Source organism: Athalia rosae, chromosome 6, assembly GCF_917208135.1.
Source record: "Athalia rosae chromosome 6, iyAthRosa1.1, whole genome shotgun sequence".
Lineage (NCBI taxonomy): Eukaryota > Metazoa > Arthropoda > Insecta > Hymenoptera > Athaliidae > Athalia > Athalia rosae.
This window is the reverse complement of record NC_064031.1, coordinates 10,554,424-10,581,953: the sequence shown is the minus strand read 5'-3', so window position 1 is coordinate 10,581,953 and position 27,530 is coordinate 10,554,424. Positions and strand designations below refer to the sequence as shown.

The 27,530-nt window shown below is 37.4% G+C and overlaps 1 protein-coding gene across 2 annotated transcripts; it reads left to right on the top strand.

Annotated features, from left to right (window-relative positions):
- Positions 1 to 1,965: 1,965 nt before the first annotated feature.
- On the top strand, positions 1,966 to 27,396 carry LOC105688870 (thyroid receptor-interacting protein 11-like). Of its 2 annotated transcripts, XM_048657580.1 has the most exons (14): positions 1,966 to 2,102; positions 2,194 to 2,325; positions 2,513 to 2,592; positions 4,138 to 4,215; positions 19,296 to 19,463; positions 19,554 to 19,661; positions 19,741 to 20,146; positions 20,235 to 23,108; positions 23,351 to 23,454; positions 23,573 to 23,672; positions 26,100 to 26,181; positions 26,303 to 26,495; positions 26,576 to 26,671; positions 26,764 to 27,396. In XM_048657580.1, exons 2-14 carry the CDS (start codon positions 2,223 to 2,225, stop codon positions 26,914 to 26,916), a joined length of 4,545 nt encoding a protein of 1,514 aa, XP_048513537.1. In that variant the 5' UTR covers positions 1,966 to 2,102; positions 2,194 to 2,222; the 3' UTR covers positions 26,917 to 27,396. The 2 variants fall into 2 exon arrangements, with proteins under 2 accessions (XP_048513537.1, XP_012260912.2); XM_012405489.3 differs by lacking the exons at positions 1,966 to 2,102; positions 2,194 to 2,325; positions 2,513 to 2,592; positions 4,138 to 4,215 and adding an exon at positions 7,564 to 8,254.
- The last annotated feature ends 134 nt before the right edge of the window (positions 27,397 to 27,530 follow it).

The window sequence follows — 27,530 nt, the reverse complement described above, 5'->3', positions numbered from 1 at the left end:
CACTCGAACTAGTATTCCGGGACGAAACTCGCGCTTCGATAGAAAAAACTTGCACTTTGCGAGAAAAAACTGATGCGCGAAACGTGACCTTTGAATTTGAAGATTCAATTACTTTCGATATCCGGATGAAAATCCATCACAATTTCGTTACCTGTAATCATCAAAGATTATTGGGAAACGCGAGAGAACATGTATTTTTCAGATATCGTTTATAATGATGTTTGTTCAAGCCATGAAAATATGTCCATCTTTTGGTAAACATGGCGATAACATTTGAAAAATGGTTTGAATATAAAAAATTACCAACAAATAGATACGAAGAGAAACGTAACAGATCGTTGCGTGTAAAGCTAGTCAAATTCTGCACGTAGATAGCTTTGAATCTTTCTATCAATGGTCAGCGATGTGAGGTATTTACAGGTTAAATAAGAGACGTGAAATAGTATATTTGAACCTGCACGTCGTTACGCAAAAGAAGGTCTTAATTTTTAGTCAAATTAGCGATTGCGATGACCATCACACAGATCGCGAGAAATTACATTTGTGAGGGACACTCCAAGTATGCGAATGTAGCACAAACCATATTCCGAATAATTCATGTACTCATATGATAAAGAGCAAGTAAATATTAGTAAGGAAGTCGAGATATTGCTTTTTATAGAAAATAACTGAAACACGAAAAATCGAAAGATTCCACAATTAAAATAAACGAATAAATAAGTACCCCGCATTGGGTTCAAGAGCGCGCATTGCTTTGCATGTGCCGATGAAATTTTAACAAAACTAATTTAGAGTCAGTTCAGTATTCCGATTATATTATATTTAACTGGGATTGATTTTGCGGATCGAGCAAGAATTTTAAATTGACACAATTATAATTCTCGACAGCGGTGTTGTTAATTTTTTTTTTCTTCTTCTCAACAAAAGAAATCATCACCGAAATTTATTGATTACATTTTCTTGCTCCAAAATACACTACGCACAAAAAATAGCGGTTCACACTGTTTTCGTTCCGAAAAACGTCCGATTTCAAAGCCTTATAACTGCTCGAGAAATTGTGGTAGAGAGTTGAAAAAAAAAAAAATTTTGAGGCTTGAAGCTTCACTTTCAGATGCTTTTAGCATAGATATATTGAACTGCAATAAAGTTCCGTACAGTTGAAGGTTTAAGCTGCAAAATCATTTTTGGAAAACCTCGATACGATAACTGAGTCGGTCAGGGAAGTCGATCAAAGATCCATGAACAATAATCGCTTTAGAGTCGCATAACTCATGCGAAAAAAATCGTACGAGAAATTTCAGATACGTGTTTTGAAGAGGACACTTCAACCTTCAAAATGACATCAAAAAAATTTGAATTCAACAACTGAGACACCCGGTGCACCTCTTCAAAGTCAAAAGTCTATATACTTCACGTTTTCGACATGAGTTGAATCAAGAGAGTATAACTAGTGAACGAAATGACGCAATTCAAATTAACTGAAAGTATCTGAAAGGTGAGGCTTTAAGCTTCAAAATACTTTTTTTTCCAACGTTCTACCTCAATTTCTCGAACAGTTATGAAGCTTCGAAATCGGGCGTTTTTCGGAGCGAAAACAGGGAGACCCGCTAATTCTAGTGCGTAGTGCACACCATGAGCTGTTCTACCCTCCTCTGCAAATTGAACTCTCCAACGGTGGTTCTCTAAGCATTGCCATTGCACCTGATGAAATTCCACACTTATCGGTATGAGGTTTATTTTTTTTTTTTCTCGACGTTCAAGAATACCTCGTCTAGTCAGGTAAGATTAAATTAGAACATATTCCTTAGCCCACAAGGATCCAAAATTGATCAATATTTACCGATGTTCCAAAAATACGAGCTTTTTTCTTCTATTACCGGGGGAGTAGTTCCTGTCAATGTGATATCGATATCAGGTAAAGTATACGTCGGTCACACAGATTTGTATGTTACCATCTAACAATCTTGGCCGTTGTCAGACCTGACTGCTCCCTAGGGATGTTTGCTTCGGTCAGCAGAAATTGCCAACCTTGCTAGATCCCCAGGTTGTGTATACATTTCTGAAGTGTCCTACGGTGTTTTCGTCATTTGATTACCTGAAACGTCAGTATAAAGTGAATTCTAATCCAAAAATAAATATAACTCATGATTAACAACAATAAAACTTTGTCGTGAAATGTACAAAAATTCATAGGGTCAATTCCGTTAGTGTCGACGTGTAAAATGGCGTGGATCGGTGATGGCCTGTCTAGCCTGTCGAATTTAAAGGGTCAAATAACAAGTTTTACCAGAGAAGTCCTTTCCGAGGGTATCGTTGAAGAAATAGGTAAGTGACACGTCATTCTAATCAATTAGTTGCTGAATTTCGTCTCTCCTGCGTCAATGACATATTTATTTATTTATTAGCGACTGTCAAAGTACCGTTCTGTCTTACCAACCGAAAATGTAGCGATAATTGCCTAGCGGGAAATACAAAACTTTGAAATTAAAACAGTTTCATAATATATTTTCAGATGAACGATCGAAGGAACTGGTCGAAATCAATGAGAAATGTGTTCAACTTCAGGAGCTACTCATTTCCAAGGATGCAGAGGTAAGAAATAACATTTTACTCTATCATCATTATCATACATTATCATCATCAAAAGAATATTAATTATAGCGAGACGCACGAACCGCTAGGGGTAACTTCATTTAATATCCCACAGTAATCATTTCCAACTTTGGTGTACTACTCAGAATAACTGCTATGGCGTATTGATCGAAACCCTATTTATTTTAATTTGAAAGAGAATCGAATAGTGTCCATTTGAGGTTCTTGTAATCAGTTAATCAGTTAGTCAGCTAGTCTCTAGTTCATGCTACACCAGAGTCGCTGCCCACAATTGTAAATTTATTGAAATGCGACTTGATCACTCTAAACTTTATTGAGGATCTAAATAATTTACACTGCTGGCTCTTTTCTTATATAAAAGTAGAGGAGGAATAGGAATAGTCCTTTTAATAATAGTCGGTTACTTAATTGTAAGATGAAAAATGGTAGACAGAAATTGAAAAACGAACGACGGTTTTACGCACATCCAACAAATCTTTTTATAACTTATGCGTCAGTAAAGTCACCCCTTTGATAAGGGATGTTAGAAAAGGGGAAAAGTGGAACTAGTGATTAGAAAATATTTTAACAGATGTCCCTTTCCCTAATAACCGTGACTGAGTGTAACGCAAACAAACGTTCATTTATCAGTCGCTATCTCGTCACCCCTTTCCCGTACTCGTTCACTCTTCGGATCTCATGTTCAGCCGGAAGGCTCACACTCCGCAGTCGACGCCAATCAATAAATTATTCTAAATTTATACCATAACAATTTTGCTCCGAGAACAAACGAAAGAAATTACATAAACTTACGTAAAACGATCGATAAGGACATATAATCAGAGCCCAAAAACCGATTCCATCGTAACAGGAACTTTGCACCTGGAAATCCGAAGGATCCCGCGCTACACCTTTGCGCCCATTGTTATATTCATTCCCGTGTCATTTTTCTACTTACAAAATTTTATCGCCATCGCGTTATACCCGGCCATAAGACATATCGTATACCTATGCCTATGCCAAAGGTGCACCTTGCTAGACGAAGGGAAGTCCGGGGGACAGGGAAATCTATGGAGAAGAGGGGACGGGTGTAGTAGGGGGAGGTTATCGCAGTACAAACCTGAGATAACAAGGGCAAACAAAAAGTGTACCTCCGCTTCGCGGCGGCACTTCGCTCGCTTCACCTCTACCGGACTTCCTCCTGATTGTGGACACCAATATTTAAGCCGACGACAGGAATATATTATTCATTACCTTTTTTTTTTTTTTTTTTTTTTTTTTACTTTTTGTTTTTTAATATCTTCGTTTTCTTTTTTGCTTTACTTTTTGCTTTCCATTTATTTTTCTGTCTTTTTTTATTACCGTTATATACAGCCGGCTCATTTCGTTACGTAAGTATATCGTAGGTACGTACGTACGTACTGCGGTGACCCGTTGAAAATTGGATGCGACGAAATTTCACGAAATTAATGAAAATATTAGGAATAATGCACGTTGCACTATTTTTTTTCATCTATATTTTCTTCTCTTCCGTTAATTTCCCAGATATCTCTGCTTCGTCGTCAAAACAACGAGCTGCAAAAGGCCGTCCAAGAGTTCGATCAAGCCCGGCATTCCAAATCGGTAAGTGAAAATTAATACGGTTTTATTTCTCTCTAGATTCATCTTTTCTCCACTCATGATCTAACCGATTACACACGAATAAAGTATAAGCTGAGGGTATAATCGGCCTGCCTCGAACCATGAGATACTCTTATCATTTCCTACGCCAATTTGAGAAAACTGAGAGTTTATACTAATCGTTTTTTATTCTCATGTATTTTACAACTATATTGGCGGTGCAATAGGTGTTCGCGTATCTCGTGCACCTTGTGGTTTATACTTCATGGCGTCCGTCGATACGGTATTACATTATAGGAAATAAGAATTTTATACCGAGTTAGCTCCGACGACCGACACCAGCAGCTCGATATGCACATACGTTTATGGGGTACGGCATTTGAAACGGAGCTCGATTTACACCTTATACCAACACGTATTGTTAATAATTTATTACAATCCGTTGCTGTAAATATGCAGCAGCACGACTCGGAGTACCTACTATAGGAGTATTTTAATGCGTCGCGCTGCCGACGACGATGAAGAGTAATTCATCGATTCGAAACCGATTATATTCTGCGGACGGAATAGAAAGAGGAATTATACACTAGCGGAAAGAAGACAATTTCATTCCTTCTGTTCATCCAATCAAGATACAGGGGAAATTGGGATCATTTTCATCGCAATCTTTCCAACGACATCGGGCTTCGTCCAAAAATTACTTTTCAACTGGAATATCGAAGACCCGGTAACGCTGTACGACTTTCTTTTTGAACGTATAATTCTCACGTCATGTTGTACGGCAATTTCCTAACAAAACGTACGGTTGTTAAACCGCCGCTACCAGACTGCAATATTTCGAGGCTTTGGGGCAGCTGATAAACTCCCAGTTAAAATGTTCAACGCGGTAGAAAACCGTGCTCGGTAACAAGCGCCCGTTTACTCGTTCATTCGAAACGCGTATAGTGTTCCTGTCCTTTCCGCGCGATGATGCGGGCTCAAGGTGTGTATATTTATCATTATATAGTTTAAACATCATCGATTTATTACGCGGTCGAATAATTCCGGATTATCCAGCCCGCCGACAATTGTCGTACTTTCATTTGCACTCGGATCGAAATTTTCTAAATTTTCTACCTTTCGAGTTTCTCTCCTTTTTGCGTTACGGGTGCAGCGTATGTACAGGGGTTTTTTTTCTTTTTTTTCTTCTTCTTCTTCTAAAATAAGGAATTCACGGAGAGTTGACATCAATTTAGTGTTTGCCATCTCCTTGGGGAGTGTTAGAGAGGAACGCGACTAAAAGTCGGTTTAGATACGAACGCATTTCGTATCTTGGGCCAACAAAGGCGGGTCCACGACATTCTCGACGACGTTAACCCGCTTATACCTCATATGGATTTTTTCTTCCGATCCCATGTTTTACACACATCCATCGCGATAGATGTGTACGATTATTTCAATACAGGAGAAAAAAAAATAAAAATTCCGTAGCCTGGTAAAAATTTTGTCGGATGCGTTTTTGGCGCGTACGGGTTTTTTAATGAAAAACTCGTATCTTCTTCGCTTATGTCGTGTGTACGCGGATGGTATTAACGTGGAATCGAATCGATCGGATTTTTGACAGCTGCGCGACTTGGGGATTTTGTTGCTTCGTTGTTCTACCTGAGGCGCCGCGTTACCGCGCGGAGTAGCTGTATACACCTATGCCTATACCGAGCGATAACGGGTTATAGGCTTTTGGCGAGATAGCGCGCGGACAACGTTCGACGGGGGTTGGTATAGCTGTGTAGAAAGAAAATTTCGATAGTGGCTATGACTACCCCTTGAAACGATGGCTATAAATGCAGCCCGTCATACGGAGGACCTGCCTTGTCTCTGCAAGGTCTACAGGATCGAGTCCTCCCAAGTGGTTAGCATCGGTATAATAACTCCCTGATGCGCGCGACCTCTGACCCTTTCTCTTGTGCATATCAACGACACAGCGGCTTACGGGATAGTCGAAAAAAGAATAACCGATATAGGAAAAGGTATACGTAAGTAGGAATTTCTTTTTTTTTTCCCCACACAACTCTCTCGCATTTTAAGCATTTCTCGTTTATCTCGTGTTCGCCTTTCTTTACCTTTTTCCGTTTTTATCTTCGTCCTTGTTTCCGCGTCGTCGTCACCTGCGCCCGCAGCAGCTTTATATTATACACGCGTTGTCTACGTATCCGCACTCGCGTGTATTATCCATACATGCGTAATATTCCGTGTATAATACATAATACGTACGAGGGATTATAGGGGCTCGCGATAAATGTATGGTACAATTGAAAGAGAAAATTGAAAAAAAAAAATAAGAAAAACAATAAATAAATGAAACAAAACCAAAAACGGAACAAAATAAAAAAAAACAAAAACTAAGAAACAAGGAATAATCGAAACGACTGAATCGAAAGCGGTATAGAATATTATAGAAAAATAAACTGTCGACGGCTGTCGGAATATGCTTCAACTTTGAACCACTCGTGCCCCGCTTGATACCTCAATATATATATATATATATACCTGTATACCTTCAACGGCTCTACAGGGTATAAGCAACGCAAATTAATGGAAATTCTAATGACACGGGCAGCAGGTCAGACCGCATCTCGATATGGGTTAAACGGTGAATAACGAGGCTGATTGTAATTCTAACAATATCAAATATTTTACAACATGGGCGTGTATAGGGTATATAGGTGGCTATAGGCTGCCACTTGACAGCCCAAAAGACAATTTCAAACTGTGTCGCATTCGTCAGCGAGCGAACAATATTCTCCTTAATTAAAACCTTGGTATACGTCCTATCGGTGTATGTATACGAATTCGGTATTCTTCGATTAATTGTTTATTTAATTTTTGTGTTCTCTTCCCTACGGACATCCATATTCTTTTTTTTTCCTTTATTTAAACCATATCGTTCTGCAGCGAAATACACATGGGCAGGTTAACGTTATCGTCAGCGAAGTCACTGTTCGGTTGAATAAAGGTAAAAAAAAAACCTGAAAAAAAATTTGAAAAAAAACAAACAAAAAAACTACCTAGTATGACAAATATCTCGATAAGATAATACACCCTATACCTGTATACCGCGTTCGCACGTGCGTGGATATACGCGATGACCGGGTATGAGTTTAGTCTGTATGTCCGAAATGGAAAAAAAAAAAAAATAATAAATAACGAATGGGACTGTGTGCGCCGAAATATACATATGCATGTTCACTTATACATATATGTATATCGGTTGAATTCTGACTCTGGACAGACTCGGAGCTTGCAAGTATACGTGTCGTTGATCCACGTAAGTTGCTCGTTGTGTCGTACCTCCGCAAGTGCTTCGGCGTCCGTTTTCTTCGTCTGTTATTATAGAAATTGTCGCGTCGCTCCGCGTCGTCGTCCGGACGGATGGAGAACGGATGCTATAACCTGAAGTAAAGTATAAGTTGAATTACGAGAATTCTGTGCGCCGATGCGACGGGGCTGGAACCAACCCAACGCTTATCCTCCGACTACTCAGTCGCGTCGAAAGCGTCGCGCGGTTTGGATCGTTCACGTCGCGTCTTTTCCCCAACTTCCGGTCGTACTAGTTTTTCACTTCTATTATTTAGTTTTTATTATCATTATCATTGTTGTTGTGATTATTTTCACCGCAGCATTGCGTACTAACACCGCATATTACGCTCGTTGTAACGGTAGTAATCGTGCTCGAGATGTAAAAATTTATAAAATGTAATATACACACTTATGATATCGTAACACACCGTGAATCGGAGTGCGAGAATTATGCCGACTTCCGTTTTTAAACTTTTGATAATCAGAATATTTTCTCAAATATAAGTATACGGATACTCGATCGCTAGATTAGAACATTTTTTCTTTTTCGTTTCCCCTTTTTTCTGTGTGTTTTTTTGTTTTTTTATTATTCTCAATTTACATGTACCACGTACTTACGGTAATTATGTGACGATCATCATATTTCTACATCGATCTAACCATCTCCTCCGCACGTGGCACGTGCGTTAAATTATTTCTTGTAAAGGTATGTTGTCTTCCTGTTTATATTTGTATGTAAGGTATGATATAGGTATCGTACATAAGTACCGGGATAAAATAAGGGAATTAAAAGAGCAGCTGTTTCCTTCCCCCGGCGAACTTATAAAAATGCTAATTTCGCAGATATTAGATCGTGCGCAAGTGCTGCATGGAAATTGAAAAAATAAAAAAAAAAAAAAAAATTAAAGAAACCCGTCAATTAATAAGTATCGTTAATATTCAGAATTGCAAAGATTTTTTTTTTCTTTATTTTTTTTTTCATCAAATTGAAACTTGTAGAAAAATAATAATGATAATAATTGAGACACGTATGATAAGCGAAGAAATTTTCAGTAGCAACGAATCGCTGGTTTTCTCGTTTTTTCTTTCAATTCTCACTTTTTTTTTGGGGGAGAGACAGTTTCTGACCGCGATCGATGATTCGAATGTTAAGTGAAATTCAACAGGTCAAAGCATAATGAAGCCGGCGTGCACGTATATGTTTAGTAATCCATTCATAAATTCATCAAATTTCCATAAACTTTGTAGCTTTACAGGTATAGTTCTGTTGCTACCGCTACACATATATACTTATAAAAGACGCGTGTGTAACTCGTTATATGTACACAAACCTCATTCACAACTGGCGTAGTTAGACACTACGTTATATGGTTTAGGTTGGCGAAAAATATCCCTAGTGCGGGTTGAACGGCGCCAGATCCCCACCTCTTCGGTCGCGAGTTTCCCCAGGGATATTTTGCGCCAACCTAAACCATATAACGTAGTGTCTAACTAAGCCAGTTGTGAATGAGGTGTGTGTACATAGCTCTGACCGTACGTATGTATTTGCATGTATATCTATGTACGTACCTATACGCATACTCGGCGATATGCACCTATCTAAATACATAGCGTCTTACAAAAAATATCTAGATCATCGACGAAATAGTCGTCGGTAACACCTACCAGCCAATATGTGCATGCATGATACACGAGTGTACGTATAACTATAACATAGTTTAAAAGTTGAGAAAATCCAAGGACGAATATAAGTTTGTATGAAGAAATTACAAAATAATACGTTACGTCCGCATCACGATGTTGGGGAAAAAATGATAATCGGTGTAAAGAATTTACAACGGATGTATCCCGGGATTTCATTCTGGCAATGAAGAGTTCGATCCAAAGATCAAGAGCGACGAGTTGTACAGAGTCTACCGGATTATCATGCAGCTTATGTGGTACTCGTAGTTCCATCATTGACCAAGCAGGTTGCCGATACGTGTCTTGAGGTAATCCATATATTATGCATCTTCGTATACGCGTGTATTCGCAAAGCTTTCGCGGTGGCAAGTCTCGTTAATATTCCCGGCTTTTGAAAACTCCGCGAAATAGGTGGAGCGATGACAAATCGTCTCGCCGCGCGATTTCTGTTTTCTTTACGTTATTGTCCATCATCAATACCTTTCGCGCGCTCACTCTTATCGTCCTGCAACTCGAAACTGAATCACATACGTGCGTCGCATATCTAGTTTGCAAAATGCTGGAACAAATTCTATATTTTAATACGCGCAAAAAGAAAAAGACGCCCGAGTCCTTCGCTCGGCGAACCATAGCGTCGTCGCACACGCGTGCACAGTTTATTGTACACTTCGTGATGTGGACGTCGCAATTCTTATCTTTTATACCCCGCTTGTGGTTTTGAGTCACTCGCAATACTCATGTATATGGCATGTACCCAGGCGTACAGTATAGTATATTAAAAACGCATACGCACGCATATTATAAGTTGTATAATACATACACCCGTGCACGAATGCCGACTTCTCAGGGCTCAGAAAGTCCGAGGTATTATACCTTTTAGATTCCATGTAACCGCGCGCTCCTCGAACCAACCCACTCGGCTTATCTTTTGGAACTCGCTGACTCCTTCGGATATATCGCCTCGAAGAATGTAGCCATACAAATCCGAGCATTAGAATTTAGAATATCGTAACCTGATAATTATAACGGAAGATAAAAGATTATTCCACCGACCTCTAAGAAACTCATATTTTCGACTCGCCTCGTACGGAGTTTGCGACTCATTTCTCATTCCTTTTTTCGTTTTATCGAGAGTTGGAGTACGTATACCTGCAATAAAAGCCCAGGAGTAACGCACAGCCCGTGCTTCGTACGGTTGTTCCCTTGACGTGCTGTGTTCAGCCGGTGCAAGTTACGTCACTATACATAACAGGGCGTCGTGTCGCGTTATTATACCATTATTGCTATTAAATACTCTGCAGCTCCGCAGCAACGTGTAGCCATTACAATACCGGCGGTATACATAATACAAAAACGACACGTGTATAATCTACCGACCTAATACTTTTGCAGTATTCGTTGACTGATGAATCTTCAGTCAACGCAGTATTTTTGTAATGCTCGTACCGTAAGGCTGCTGCACAAGCAGAATGCACATACATGTATAGCCCAATATACGTACTTACGTACCACCATAGATATATTGAACTAGATCGGACAAGTTGCGAAAAGTGAGAGTCATAGGGTATTAAGTCGCAAAATAAGAGTGCCAGCCCAGAGCGCCCTCTGCGTTTCATGGTAAAACAGACCCTTCATCGACCTCTGAGAGATTATCGGTCAACCGCACGAACGATCTGTAGATCCAATCTTCAAATTCATCCTTATAGACGGTGACGCGCGACAAATATAACACGCTCGTCCGGACTATCGGTATTACGGTGCAGCAGATGAGCTTCTCTCATCACTAGGATGATTTCAGTGCAAATGGATATTATGATAATTTGTTCACATTTGAATACAAAAATCTGAAATACAATATTTTCTGTAAGGAGAATTATTCTTGTTCGGTTGAAAAAAATTTCAGTATAGTTCGCAATATTACGGCTTTGGAAAAAAGTAGTATTTCATGTTCGCTAACACAAACTATCGGTCAAAAAAAAAAAAAAACTGAATATAACTGTTATTCTTGTTGGGGCTTGCGAGTAGGAGTTTGTTCGTTGTTCAGCTTTTTGTGAACTTGTTAATATGTCACGATGGAAAGATTTTCGAGTACAGAAAAAATTTAGAAAAAAAAAACCAAAATCAAAATCAAAAGATGCCGAGGAAAGGAGAATTAATTGAAAATCAATTGGGAAATAATGATTTCTAAGTGAGAAGAAAACTTGTAACAAGTTTTTCAAAGAAATTAGATTGTTCAATTAATTTTCACTGGAACTTAATTCTATCATTAACGTGTTGTCATTTTCTTCGATTCATTTTCTTTAGTTAGTTTATTTTCTACCGACCGACTTAGGGTCGTTTTCATTTGTATCCAAACGAACCTAAGTCGAAATTTCTTATGTCCAAACGAACCCTGGGCAAATTTTCTCCGTAGAAACGGATTCTGTCTAAACGATTTCTGTCCAAACTAACCTCACTCGCACCAGCAACCAGGCTTTAGCTCGCCGCGCATCAAAGCGACGACACTCGCTTCCCAGCAAATTATCACTTTTGCACCTCGCTCTTTTTTCGTCCTTCTAGTCCTATAGTCTAGTCAACAAGTGCCTTCTGGTCAAATTTGAGTTAGCCTTCGCCGAATTCAATGTAAAGGTGATTTTTGGATCCAGAATGAGCTCGAGAAACTTCAGAAATCGCATGACAACGCGGTTGAAAAAATTACAAAAGTAATAAACAATTTAATGGAAAAAAAGTAGGATTCGGTTTTTTGCGGATATCTCGAAAACTATTGCGGCTATCTGAAATTTGATCTGAAAAAAATTCAAAAGGGGAAGAAAACACACTAAAAAAAAGTCCAACCTCCCTGAACTGCACCACGAATATTTATGATTTTAATTGAGCTATGAAAAAATGACCGATGACGCCTGATTCGGCTCCCACGCGCGATGCTCGTTTGGGAGACATGAGCAAAAAAAAAATTTATTCAACAGTTTATATATGAATATTGAGGGATAAAAAAATTTAGGTACTTGCTGGACACTTTAATAAACAATAATCAGTTGGAAAAAAATTAGAACCAGAATTACTCATTAACTGTTGATACGGCAAGTAATAATACGATAGTAGTAATTTTGGTAACAAAGGTAAGAAACTCGAAGAGAACGAAAAAATTCAAGATCCATAAATTTTTTAAATTAAAAAAAAACTAGAATTTTTTTTGTTCAAAAACCCACACACAGTTGTTATTGTATCATATTTAGTAATAAAAAAAAATCTCGCTCGAAAATTCATTTGTTTATAACAAATTGTAATGCGAAAAACAATTTGAAAATAATTGAGAAATTTTTTTCCTTTAGAATGTCAAATAACAATTGAAATTATGATTTAAACAAGAAAATGTTTTCTTAAAAAAAAAATGTCACTCCTTTTTTTATATTTTGAATTTTTCTCCATAGCTTCAACGAAGTGGAAGGAATTTGAAACTTTCGGTTTGTTAATTATCCCAGTTTTTTTGTTATTTGCCTATTGAGAAAGAGTTTTCAATTTACAAAAGCATAGTACATTGAAAAATGATGAATTAATTTTTTTTCCAACTGATTATTGTTTACTAGAGTGTCCAGTACGTACTTGAATTTTTTCATTCCTTAATATTCATATATAGACTGTTGGATACATTTTTTTCGCATATGCCTCTGAAACAATCATCGCGCGCGGGAGCCGAATCAGGCGTCATCGGTCATTTTCTCATAGCTCAATTAAAGTTATGAATATTCGCGGTACAGTTCAGGAAGGTTGGACTTTTTTTTAGTATGCTTTCTGCTCTTCATGAACCTTCTTTCAAATTTGAGATATCTGCAATAGTTTCCGAGATATCCGCAAAAAACCAAACGTGGTATATTGGAACAAAATTTATTCGAAGAACAAGCTATTTGCTTTTAATCGTGTCAATAACTATATTTTGTTAAATTTCATTATTATAAATCTCATTGATTATCGATCCGTTTTTTTTTTTATTTCTTTTTTTACGAAAAGAAGTTCATATTGTATTGTCATCCAGTTATGAGGAGTGTTTGAAGTTTCAAATATCCAGCTCATTGGGAAGTTGGTTTAAAATCGATTGCAAAATTTTTACTGAACAGACAAACAGATGGACAAGAAAGCGGGTTAATAAAAACTTGATAAAGAGGAACGCTTCGTTACAGAGTCGTATCACCAATTGAAACAAAATAGATTCCACAAAAGCTCTATACAGAATGAAATTATTTCTTACCAGGTAGAATCTGATGTGAAATGTAAAAATAATTTTTCTGAGATAATTTTTTGAACAAATTTATGAGAGTAAAAAAAAAAGTTCTTTAAACAAATTTAAAGAAAAAAAAAAAAAAGCACTTCACCGTTTTTGTGGATGCGATACGATAATTTGAAATATCATTCTCTTTTTAATTCCAACACGTTATTTTCGTGGTCAATGGTGATCCGGCAACGCTGCGCATAAAGTTATCTCGAGTATATTGTAGAATCAAAAGTAGGAATTATATTTTTATATAAATATATATTATATATACTCGGTGCAACATTGCCAAATCACAGGTTTTGTTTCAGTGTTCTAAGATTGATACACTATGATCAGATATTAGATCTTACAATCATCCTCGGTGTACAATGCATCATAAGCTGTATACATAGGCAATACAGAATACATATGGGTACGTATGTGGCAAAAAAAAATTTCTCTGAACCTTGTGAGAATATTCATCTGAGATTTGTGTAAAAATTTTAGATTTTTGAAAATTATTGATTCTAATTTCAGCAGTTCAAAGATAGGCAAGGATGTCATATTTCGGAACAATGAAAAAAAATCTCGATACACCTTTTTTTTTACCAAATTTTCCGTACTTTTTGAAAAAATTGATTTTGACTTTCCATGGCCTTTAAAATGACCCTCTCGGTCATTTCAAGTGCCAAAATTCCTCGTTCAGAAATTTATAGAATTCTAAACTTTCTAATATCTTCTCTTTGTCTTCTGCGATTTTTCTTCAGAAGTTTTAGTTTTTGCGTGTAAAATTAATTTTGTATATTATAATTGCAAAATGATGATTATGAAAAAAATGTTTTGTACGAATGCTGCTTAGCTTTTCTTGTAGATTACGAATCTGCAATACGAAATATGGATTTCCGCTCGGAAAACCAAGTGACCCTCAAAACCCCCATACAATCCAGCTAAATTTCAATATTTATGGTATTATTGAATTTTCCTTCTATGATTCTGCAATTATTGTTTCAAAAATTTTCCAAAATAATCCTCAGTTTTTGAGAAAACACCTTGTAACACTTTGAAAAATATATCCTGTTTACATGGAGGGTACAATCCACTATGCCGTGCATTCGTGCATTTTTGGATTTTGTGTTCTGCTTGTTGAGACATTACTGCAATAATTTATCACGGGTAAAACAGCCATGTATAACTGTATCTAATATATCACGTTAAAAATTTATGGATACCGTGTATAACATGGCTCATGTCGCTTGGTCACATATCTGTCGGTCAAGTCGAACAGTTTCATAAAATTATCATATCGACCTGTTAAGCAAATCATGGGGTTTTAGGTAATTCTGTGAGTAAAACAGTGGCCTGAAGCTAAATCCTCAATTTGGGTTTTTTCGCCGAGCGCGCCGCCTACATTTAAACCCATACACTAGAATCCGCCATGATCTTGTCCGATCTAGTTCAATATATCTATGGTACCACGTACACGGAAAATTGAAACGCGTGTACATTTTGCCCAAGGTTTGAGCACGCACGACAATACGAGTATGCACACCTATGCGACGCGCGAATGCATTCGAAGGAAGGTGATGAGGTAAAAAAAAAAATAGAAAAAAAAATAGAAAAAAAACCATTGAAGAAGGAAAAAAAAATTTCATGATGTCTACGATGTGTTTGACTTTATACCGTACGAGTATCGGTATCGTGGCGGACATTTAATTACATAGACCAACGGCATAATTTTGTGCACTTATTGATTATTACAATCGAGTTGTTACACACGTACTCGACGTTTGTTTATATGGCACGATGTAATGTACGTAATTATTATTAGTTTCTTTTCTATTTTATCTTCGCTGTTATAACGACGTTGTTTAATTATCGAATTGTACATACGAGTGCGAATTCTTCAGGGTAGTTCCCGGTATCCTTGCGCGTTAGCGATAATTTATTCATTTAGTTATATTTATATTATCCGTCGCTATACGTTGACGTGAAACTTGTGACAAAGTGACAAGGTAGCCACCTAACATCAACGTCACTGTATCGCCACACATACGCCCATTATCTGCATCATATTGTATTATATTCTCTCTCATGGTCGGTTTGCTAGATCTTGAAATATATGTGCATATCGGATATATAGGTGTGCATTATATGCATCTTATATTTTATGTTAGTGCAACATCAGCGTTACGTCATTGGTGTACCGATGTCACCTACTCCGATAGGTAGACAGCAAAACTACACAGCGTAGACGACACTCTGGAGAAAATTATTGCGAGATTGTGATATCGTGTAAAATATCATTGAAAAGAAGATAGAAAACGATACGATTCCGACGAAGGGAAAAGTACATCAATTCAGGTCCGATCGACAGTCAGTCGCATAAATCCCACCGCAAAGCGATCTGTTCAGGGGTTGAAAAATAATGTGAAATCAGTATGTGCACGTTACTCCCGATACCGGCGGGTTGATCTTTAACGTGCTTTCGACAAAGAAGGGAGGAGGTTTTTTTCTTATCGTTGGAACTTTTATTGCCTCCTTCTACCGCCGGTCTTTCTTAACTGCGGCCATGTTCGTAATTATTCGGCGTCCGTTCTGTCCTACGTGAGCGAGCAGGAGGGACACGCGTACGGTGTTGATGAAATTGCAGTTGCAGGCGAATTAACGCATTATGTACAGGGAACGATCCACCTGCGATCTATGCGAGAATTCGATCGAAACGAATGTGACACCGGGGTTAACACAGATGAAAGAATGAAGCACGAAGCGCAAGAGGAGTTCTTCCGTTTCATTTGATTCGTTGTTTCTTTAATTTCGTCTTTTTTTTTTTTTTCGTTTTATCACAATCGAAGCTGCATCATTTTTTCACGCGGGTACGCTATACCCACTGCAGACCAACCAATCGATGGAAAAATCGAATGGCGAAGGAACCAACGTTGCTAACTCCTGTAGATAAATATTTCAATACCACCTGCGAGTCGTGACGTATAGTATAAAATTCAATATATAGCTTCCGATTGTGTGATTACGCTAAGGTGCACGGCGGGGAACTTTTTTCATCGTTTAATTAATCTGGTAAAACTGAACCAATAAAACCAACTGTGGTAACCATAGTGCGTATTGTATAATCACGTATCACAACTATAGGTATACTTTTTTCAATATATTTCGAAACGATCTGTGTCAATAATCCGGCACTGTTTCTAACAAATCGAGGTTCACCCGTATTTTTTTTTTTTTTTTTTTTTCTTCTCTACCATTTCGAATATCACTAATCGTTTACGGGTATTTACGCTGAAGTTTTACTATAGACTAGTATTTCACGCGCACGCCTCATTCGATTTCATTCGTCGTTAAATTTTTGTCCCCTATTTTCTTTATAATATCACATCGTCGTATTTCACCGAGGTACATGTAAAGAGTTCTCTTTTGTCGATCTACGAATTTTTCTCATCGAGATAGCTCAATTTTTTTGCTTCAAAACGCGAAAAATTGGCGATAATTCCATCCATTTTATAGATAGATCAATTTAACCGTCAGATTCGGATTCCTGAGATCAAAATACTCAATAAGACGATAGAAGACCCTAAAAAAAAAAGAATATCGAATTCCAGCCCTAATTTTTAGAAAAATTTAAGGCTATAAGCTTGGCGTTTTTTTGGCTCGGCAATACCCGATTAATTTGAAAAATTATCGTAGCATTTGGCTGACATAATTGAAAATTTTAATATCAACCCCTCAGCCAATGCAACGGCACTATAAATCGGTACACGCAGCTCATTTCGCTGCACTAATTTAGAAGCACGACGAAGCATCTAGTTTTATCTCGCGTTTTGTGTTTTGATTGGTCATCAACATTTTATAAGAGGAGGAATATTCTCGGTAACGTGGAAAGAACAGAACAACGGTCGAAAAGGGTCCTCACAGTTTACAGAATTGGATACCCTACAGCTCCTAACCGCCACCCGCGCCTAGATTGATAGGAACTTCCTTTCCCACGTTCGCTATCTGCAAGCACCCAGCTTAACTCATAGCACTACGGGTTACCCGGGTTCGCGTATGTAATATGCGACGCGTTTAACCGTTTCTTCATTTCTTCACTTTACTCGTTCATCGGACGTGACTACCTCCGATACGAAAACTAATACATCGCAGGGAATTCATTTACCTCTGCTCCCACATCGCATGTGTATAACGTTGTACCTCCACCTCGCTCATGGGCCGCCAACAATTATAACGATAAAACAAGACGGCGTCGAGCTGCAAGGCATTTCAATTTTGTGCATTTCCGTGGCGTTCTTTATTTGTTATTTGTAATCTGTTTTTTTTTTTTTTTCTTTACTTTTACTTTGAGTTATCGTAGACGTGTCCATAGCACTTATGGGGGTGATGTGATCTTGCGTACGGTCGTTTTCCGGTCGTAATTTCGTTCATTTAATCCTCGTTCGCGATGCGATGACCTATGCCGGCAAACAGTATCAGCAGCAGCAGCAGCAGCGTCGGGGTCTCCTTCGTCATGCAAGTCAAACGACGCATTATTCCTTGACCTGACCCAGGAAAACCTCCTTTCATATTCATCAGTCTTTTGCCCTACCATTTCGTTTCTTTCTTTGTACACGCCACAACCACGCATCCAACATCTTTGCATACAACGCGACGGTCGTAGATATAGTTATATAAAAAACCATACGTAATTCGAATGCGATCGTCGACTAGTAAATATATTACATCCGATAATATGTCGCCTCTTCCCAAATTATCCTGCATTATACGATCTTTGGATTACATATACATGAAAAAAAAAAAAAAAAAATTTCGTCCGTATCCATTACTCGGAAATGTACACCTATATAGACACACAGTCTAGGATGGGGTACACATAAAGTTTGTAAACATATAACCGTACTACCGCATATCGATCTTCAGAAATAGGATCTTGACTATTATTTCAAAAGAAGGGCGTGAGAATCCCGTGTAGCCTAAGAATACCTCCTAGTCATACACCATGTATACAATTTTCTACGTATAATTGGAAATGAGAAGAATTTTTTCTTTATGCCACGTCATCGTACACGACGCCACAATAAGTATAAATCACCTCATATAGAAAGCATTGTTCGATAGGTGCATCACGAGATCTTATGTAAAGGTGATCCGCCCCCTCATCCTCAACCCCCTTATCGTGATCCCATGCACCAACCGATAACAAGACGACTGCAATTTATCAATCGTATACACGTAGTTTCCTGTCCATCGCTGCAACGATCTCTGATATATTATTCTCGATATAGTACAGTTTTGCTGAACTAACAATTTGGCGAATATTTTTTCTCCTTTTTATTTTATTTTATTTATTTATTTATTTTTTTATTCGTACATTTGGCAAACTAACGTCGCAGAAATGTGAACGAAACGAAAAAATCAATGACAAAAAACACGTCAACGATTTTTCTGCGACAGCGGAAATTTTTACTGCACTCTATATGCGTCGAAATAATGTATATTTTATTCCATCATACTTGTATAATTCAGGTATTTACTCTCACATGCGCTCAAACTGTATGACGAATAAAATACCTTACGTCATTTAATGTAAGTAGAGATTTAAAACAGACCGTAATTATAACGTCTGGTTTTAGGGAGAACTCGAATATAACATCTACACTCGGTAATAAAAAGAATCCTTGTTACGTGAATTAGACCGGCATGGGTACCGATGATTAGAATGGAATATTACGTATTTTCATATAGATTTCAATCTTGTTACGATTACTTCTAGGCGCTAATCTTTTAACTTTATTTCCACTTTTTTCAGGATGGAGCCAATCAAAGTGATACAGGCTCGGCATTCTTTTGGGACCCTCCAAGTAATGAAAATCGCGATGCTAAAAAAGATAATCAGACTATGCTTCTTGAGGAACAACTCTCGCAAGCCACCGTGAAAATTCGCGAACTGGAAGCCGAACTGAAGACCATGCAACGGGTAAGTCATTGTGATAAATAAAAAGATTAATGAATTTATCAGCGTTCGAAACAATTTCGTATCGTTAATAACTACTGAAATTATCCACAGGTGAATGCGCAAACCTCCAAAGAAGATCAGCTCGATGGAAATCAGAGAACAGAGCTCTTGCGAGCTAAGCAAGACATGATAAATCGCATTATTCAAATGGGCGAAAAAGTATGAACGAGGATATGTTCTGACGATGTTTTAAAACAAGATTTATAAATTTGAAGTAATGTGATGTTATTTTTCTCAGAATCGCGAGGCGGAGAGAAACATGAAACGCCTTCAACTAGACGAAGCTGTTTTGGTAAACGATTTTAGGACTATAATTTCCCAGCTGGGATCTATCGAACAGTCGGATCTCATAAGAGCGGCTCTAAAATCCTTGGAAATCGAAAACGAAATAGAAAAATCTACGCAGCACGAGGAGAAGACCGATGCCAACGAAAAATCTATTAAATGCGACGACGGCCAGTTCGAATCCGTTTGTTTGATCAACGATAACGAAAACGCGGTCGATGAAAGAGACGATAAATTGAACGGAATTCACTCGAACAGTGTGATCGAATTACAAAAAAGGATTACCGAACTTGAAGAAGAAAATGCGAACCTCAATACAAGCGTCGTAGAACTAGATCAGCAACACTCTGAATCAATAGGTATGGCCACAAATTTCACTCAAAGTGTTTTAAACAAAATTAAGAAAGCCTGATCATTAGATACATATTTTTATTAATTCATTTGCAGAGAGATTACTCGCTATCAAAGAAGAACTGCATAAGAAACATAAAACTCTTCAAAACGCGTATGAGCAGCTGTACGCGGAATATAATGACGTGCAAAGTAAACTCAACGTCGCGGTATCCAAACTTGAACATGCTGAGGCCAACAACAATACTATAGTTGACGAATTGACCAAACAGGAGACTTCCGATCTCAAGCAGGAATCGGTACGGGCGGAAACCAGCGATAGTATTGATGAATTAACGAAAAAAGTCAAGAATATATTAAGATCGGAAGAAATTCCAGAAAGTGAAGATGTATCTATCTTCGAGACTGTCGCGGAACGGTACGTTGAAACCAAATGGAAGAAAGATATGCTCGAGAGAAGAGTAACGGAAATCAGTAGAGAGCTGAAACAAGTTTCTGAAATAAAGGAATCGCTACAGCTGGAATGCGATGATATGCAGCTCAATATCGAGTCACTGCTGGTAGAAATTCAACACCTGAAATCTAATTTGCCTTCCATCCCCGAGGCGAGTGAGGAGCGTGTCGCTTCCCTGGAAACGGAAACTGAATCTATGCAAGTAGAAATTGATCGCCTTCAATCAGAAAATAACGCAACTCGAAAACATAATTCCGAATTGGTAATCGCGGTACACAATATTGAAGCTACTCTTAGAAATCAAGAAAATTTAGAAGCTGAATTGCGAAACACGAAGCAACAGCTGGACATTGCTCAACAGCAGTTGGCGGGCGCTTCCAAAAATGTTGAGAATAACGAAAATATGCTGGAGGACTTAAGCCGTAGATTGCACAGTTCGCTTGATGACAATAATGAACTTCGTAGCAAGATTGATTTGCTTGAAAATTCCGAGCGACAAATGGGCGATCAGCTCCGCATGGCTCTGGAAAAATGCAAGAGTCTCGATGAGAACATCGAATTGATTGAAGAGCTGAAATTAGACCTTGAGAACGCAAGAAAAGAGCTGAAAACGTCAATAGCAAATGGGAAACGCTTGGAAAATGAGATGACTATATTACAGGATGGTAAAGCTCAAATTGAAAATGAACTCGAAAACGCTTTGCAAGAAAATGAAAAACTAAGAACTGTGTTCGATACTTCTGACCACATTAATGATCTAGAATATGATCTAATGAATATGAGGAAAGAGTTGGGTGAAGCCTTGAATGAATCAGAACTCAAGCAAAGTCAAATTACAAAATTAAGTCAAGACCACGAAAGATTGGTGAAGGAGAATTCCTCGCTACTCGATCAACTGACTGCAACTCAAGATGAATCCTCTGACAACATAGAACTTCTAAATACAGAAATGGGCCTGCTTGAGCAAAAATACAATGCTCTACAAGAAGAAAGTGATTCTAAAAAGACCGAGCTCGCCGAAGCTCTCGAACGGCTTCATCTAAACGAAGAAAAGTGTGTTCGTCTTGAAGATGAGTTAATAACTTCTGAAGTAGTCACCGTAGCATTACGGTCTAATATCGAATCATTTAATGAACTAAAAGCAGATCTGGCATGTTTGCATTCTCATAAAGTAGAACGTATCGAATTAGAAAACGAGTTACAAAAATTGAATAATGAGTTAAAAAGTTTGAAAGGTATAGAGGAAAAATTAGGGTTCACTGAACAAGAACGCGATCAACTTATTACTGAAATAGATTCCCTTAAATCTAAAGAAGAAGACTTGATCCTTTTTATGAAAAAATGTAGCGAACTTGAAACACGGTTACATGAGTCCATAGCGGTAGAAGAAAAATTACGGTCAACTGAAAGTAGGTGTGCTGAACTAAGCGCTGAACTAAAAATTTCACAGTCCAATCAAGTAGTTAGTCCTGCTCTCGACGAAGTTGAAAAGCTCAACAATGAAAATACAAATCTTTTGGAAACGTTAACTGAAAAAACACAAGAAAACGAAATTCTTAAAGCTGAAAATAGTTCATTAATGGCTGAAATCGTCAAGCATCAACGTAAAGAAGAATCGCTCTTGGAGAACAATAAAGAATCTGCGGCAATGGCTAGAGAAACTATCAACGGTTTGTCACAGCTAGTTAGAGAAAAAGATTTGGAGATACAAAATCTTAAAGCAAACTCAGTCCCAACGGAGGAATCGGATCCACAAGCTAGGGAAAAATTGTTGGCTTTGCAAAAAGAAAGAGATGAGCTGGTCAATCTTGTACAAATAAAACATAACGAGAGCGTACAATATCATCTTGAAATACAAAGATTGACGCAAGTATTGAACGAACAGCTCTCGAGTAGTAAAAAACTCCAGGCGGAATATGAAGTAGTTTCTGCCACATTGAAAGAAAAGGAAGCAAATCTTTTGTGGGCTCAAAATGAACTTCAAGTCGGTCGTCAGCGATTGAAAAACTTTGAAGAATCAAATAATCACGGTGAAAACTGTGGGGTGGTTGAACATTCCGTTCAAATTGCCCAAGCTGGAATACTCAATGAAAAGTGCAATGCTCTGGAGGCAGCGCTAGTGCAGGAGCAATCTAGTAATAGAATTTTGCAAAATCAGTTGATGGAGAGTCAAAATAAAGAGACAGCTGCAGCTAAAGAACTGGAGCGATTAAGAACTCATTTAATGGAAATGGAAGCAAGTTATACCGAAGAAGCTCTGCTGGCTGAGCAGAAACAAAATGAACTTCAAATGAAATTGGTCCAAGCCGAAGAACGCGTTAAAAATTCTTCAACTGTTTTCACTTCTGCAAGCATCCGAGCTAATCAACAGGTCGAGACCCTACAGCAGCAGATGTCTCTCATAGTGCAACAGAGGGATGAAATCCAAAAAAAGTTGTCTATAGCCGATGACCAAGTCCTAGCGCATGCAGCGTCACTCACCAATTTACAAATAGTTTTGGAACAATTCCAAAGAGGTAATTTCTACATGTTGACTTATTTATCACAACTATGTTATCTCCACACTAACAATTTTATCAAAGTTTTGAGATAAGATTCACCAATCGTTCTCAGTTCATATCTGATCGTCACAATAACACTATCTGGCCATTTGTGTATCTCATCTCATTGATTTCTCCTCTCACACATGAAATGTTTCTGTACAGTGTAACATATTGTGTTTAGCTTATTTTATTGAATCTTTCCATCTTTTTTTCAGATAAAGAGAAGGACATCCTATCAGCCACGGAGAAAATACGACAACAGCTTGAGGATTCTTATGGGAAACAAGCAGAACTGTCTCATGAAATTTCTAATCTCAAGGTTCCTTCGTAACTAATCATTCTTCTTTTCATATTATCCTTCATTAACTGTCCCTATAGCCGAAAAAATAGCCTATTACATCTCACAGCGACTAATTGTAAAAATTTTGTATGCCTAGGATCAATTAATGGAAGCCAAAGAATGCTTGCAGGCAGCCTCAAGGCTGAGTGAACAACTTGATAAGAAATCTGAGAGAATCGAACAGCTGAAGCAAGAAGGTATTTTCAGTTTTGATTCACACTTTTTACTCTGCATTGGCTGCATTTTGGTTTTTAAGGCTGCATGAAGATTATTGACAGCATATATATAATATTATCTTCAAGCGTAGGATGCATTTTGATTATTGTTCATAGAATACAGCAGAAAATTCATACTTGTGAATGGATGTTCATACCACAAGAGTAGTGCAGATTATATTTTGATTCTTTTTCTGTTTAAGTACAAACAAAACATTAGCCTTATATGTGTATTCCAATGAAGACCTCACTAACTTTTACGATACCATCAAATGTCCACTCTAATAGAAAAATTCCAAGACATGTCAGCCAGGTTTTTTCTCTTACATTTGAAGCATCAATTTGGCTGTGGCCTGTGACTAATACACAAAAAAGAAAATGCACAAAATTGATCCGGTAGCGTAGTCAAATATCAGCTGGTAATTCTGGGATTGTAAAAACTAGCCCAGGATTCTTGCTGGTATCCGGCTACGGGCCGGTCCGACGCCTTTGCACACTAAACAGCATCTCGTCCGGCTCATGCATTGCCATTGGTGCTGGTTTCTTTCCTTTTTTTGATATTTCTTTTTTTTTATACCTAACTATAAGTTATCGTTACATCACATATTTATATGGAAAATACTTCACCGACTCATGTGTCGCAGAGCAACACATTTAACTTTTTTTATTTCTGTCGATTTTCTTGATTGATTATAATGTTCGCAGTATGAATTAATAATATATTGGTGTTTATTTTCTTTTTCTCTTTTTTTATTCTTCTATTTCCTTCTTTATGTGGGTTTTGCCTGATGTGGCATTATTAAATTCAAAAACTCTATTTCATTGGAAACTACAGCATTTACTTTTGATCACCAACATAGATATATGGAAGAAATAGCATCTACATTTTTTTCCATATTCAATTAATTTTCTCATTATATCCAAAAAATTCTCCTATAATGCTCGACTTTTGCAGTCCAATAAAGGTTTTTGAATGAATTCCATGTTTTTTCGAGTCTTCTGTCATTCCTGCATGTTCTATTACTCCGATAATCTGTATATTGTTGGAATATCGAGTAATCTGGAATGCCGAATTTTAGTGCTCGCCAATTGACCATTGAAGTGTTGTTCTACTTTAAAATACTGTACCTTATATTAGTAATACAGCAATTTCATACGATTACTAAGTCTTATATAACAACATTGCAGTTGTAACGCATGTATACCATGAGATAGTTAGTTGTTAGGTAATTCAAGGACTTAGCATTCAGTTAAAACAATGTATATACATACATCGCCTCTCATTCCAACTCCAGACCAAAGGTAACTAAGTCGATTTTAACGAAAGAAGGTAAATTCAGCCCAAAAAAACTATATATCAAATCATCACTAACTTTCCAATTATTTTCAACTTTCTTAATGAGCATACTCACAATCAGTTCTAGTTTAGATATAATGTTTTCAATTACAAAACTACAAAAATTAAAACTGCATACATGATAAACAAGTCAATGTTTTAATAATTGTGTTAAAAATTTAAATTGTTCGCATTGAGTCATTCACTAAGATAAAATTGAATTTCACAGTTTTCGCGTAGATAGTTTAATAGTTCAAAGAAACAAAAAATAAAAAAACCTTTTGGTAGCGCTAGAGTGGGTAATCTCATGCGGTAACTGTGAGCGTGTTGATTTTAGGAGCTCATATTACCTCGTGGGATTTCCCACCCGCTACTACTATCCTACAAAGATTTATAACAAAATTCTATTAGACATATTTTCTCAATCCCATCCACCCAAGGTTACTTTCAAAATCTCGAGAATTCAGGACAGAATTTTATTATTTTACAAAAAAAATTCATGCGCAAATTTCCAGCTTTGCATTCATTTTTGATGCCTTCTTATATGGGTAATTTATGCAGTCCTAAATTATAAGTTGCCAGTTTGAGGTATTTGAGAGTAACACCAACTACTTTAATATGATATTATCATTTTTAGCAGCATGTATGAATAAGTATAGTTTGCTGGAATGGCATGATAAGAGGAGAATGCAGCATGTTTATTCGAGTTGTGAGTGTGAGTATTACATCAGGTACTGGTGTACCGGTACCAAGACCAGTACTTGTGTTATACTTGCGCTTATGACCTCATTACCTGCCAGCCTGCTGTGACCACATAACGGCGGAATGCACATGTTATCAGAAAGAGAGAGCGACAAATGTTGATACCATTGATCAGATATCTGCCGTGAACTTTGAGTAGCAGAAACATATCAAATCTTTTGTACACTGTAAAGTAGTATGAATCGAAAAGAGAATAACTTTTAAGCAATGAAATGAATTGCTCAAATTGGTCTAGTAATTGAAAATTGTCTGTATTAGGCTGATACAATTTACTTCACCTGAAAAAAAATATATTATATTATCTTTTGCAGTTGATCGACTAACAGAACTTGTGAATACAGCTGATGACCGTATACAAGGAGCCAACAGAAATGGTGAAGGAAAAGTAGATAGGTTGGTAAAAAAGAGTAGACTTAATTGAATAAAATGGTTGGCCGCAGTTGTAGACCAATCCCTGGATACTTGATACACATTGCCTATTCTAATGGTCTACTCCATATGTTATTTCTTACAGGACTCTTGTGAAAAATCTAATACTTGGCTACGTATCTTCATCGCCCGCAGACAAATTATCAGTTCTCAGAGTATTGGCTACTGTTTTGGACTTCAATGAAACCGAAAGGGATAAAACGGGTCTCAATAGCACAGCAGCAGGCAGCAGCTGGTTTGCTGGTTTGCTGGGAAGTGGAGTGGTAGTCCAATCCAAAGTGAGAAGACCATTCATCCTAAGATCCATAATACATTAGCATTGTTTCTTTGAAGTGTAATCTTTTTCATATCTGTACAGGATCAGGAAGCCTCGTTATCGGCAGCATTTGTGAGATTTTTAGAAAGCGAATCCAAGCCAAAAGCTCAACTTCCTGCTTTACCGATATCTACTACTGTAAATATGAATGCTCAATGACCTATCAATGATTATTTTGTAGTGTGTGTTGCAAGAACATTGAATTTATGAAAAAAAATTTGTGTTCACAGCCTCCACCTAGGCCAGGTCATAGCAGACAACATTCATCTTCGTCAACTCAATCAACACTTCTATTATCCAATGTAACACTACCAACATTCCCAGATTTTATTCCTGCTAGAAACACTGGTTCAATTTTGAAGGAGGTTTTAAAGGACAGCTGATATTGAAAAGATATCCTTGAGAACTTGACAGTATCCTAGTTATATCTGAATCTAATTGTAAGTCATGAACAGACCGAATTGAGAGTTGAGCAATTATTTTTTCTATCTCAGGATCATGAATATCTGCTGAAGCAGAAATGAATTGTATATTTATTAACCGTTTGACAGAAATGAATAACTAATTATTGATAAATCAGAGCGAATTAGTATATCGATTTGATGCCAGCATAGGTAGTTTTTGTAAAATATATTACAGAATCCACTACTATTATCCCCTTGTTAATCTTCCGCTGTAGAAAAAAGAAACTTCCAATCACTCATTCATTCAAATATTTCTAAAAGACATGCAAGAGATCATGATAAATGTGTAGGTGATTTAAATCTATCATTCGAAGTAATTAATAAAAGCTTCCCGATTCAGTGTAATCAATTTGTTGAAATTTGTATTGAAACTATGTATAATAAAATTATTTAACGGTACATCATGAAGAATTCGATCTTCGTCGATCCCTTCAGTTTTTTTCAGTAAACATACTACGGACACAGTACTTGACAGCCGAGTTGACAGCTAACCTTCAGTCAATGTGCTATAGAACTACACAACGTCTGCGTCC

Bases quoted from the DNA above. Each gene is read 5' to 3' on its own strand.
- LOC105688870 (XM_048657580.1), top strand. From the start codon at position 2,223: ATGGCGTGGATCGGTGATGGCCTGTCTAGCCTGTCGAATTTAAAGGGT. The intron at 2,593-4,137 runs GTAAGAAATAAC...TTAATTTCCCAG, and splicing joins TCATTTCCAAGGATGCAGAG to ATATCTCTGCTTCGTCGTCA. The intron at 26,182-26,302 runs GTTGGTAAAAAA...TATTTCTTACAG, and splicing joins GGTGAAGGAAAAGTAGATAG to GACTCTTGTGAAAAATCTAA.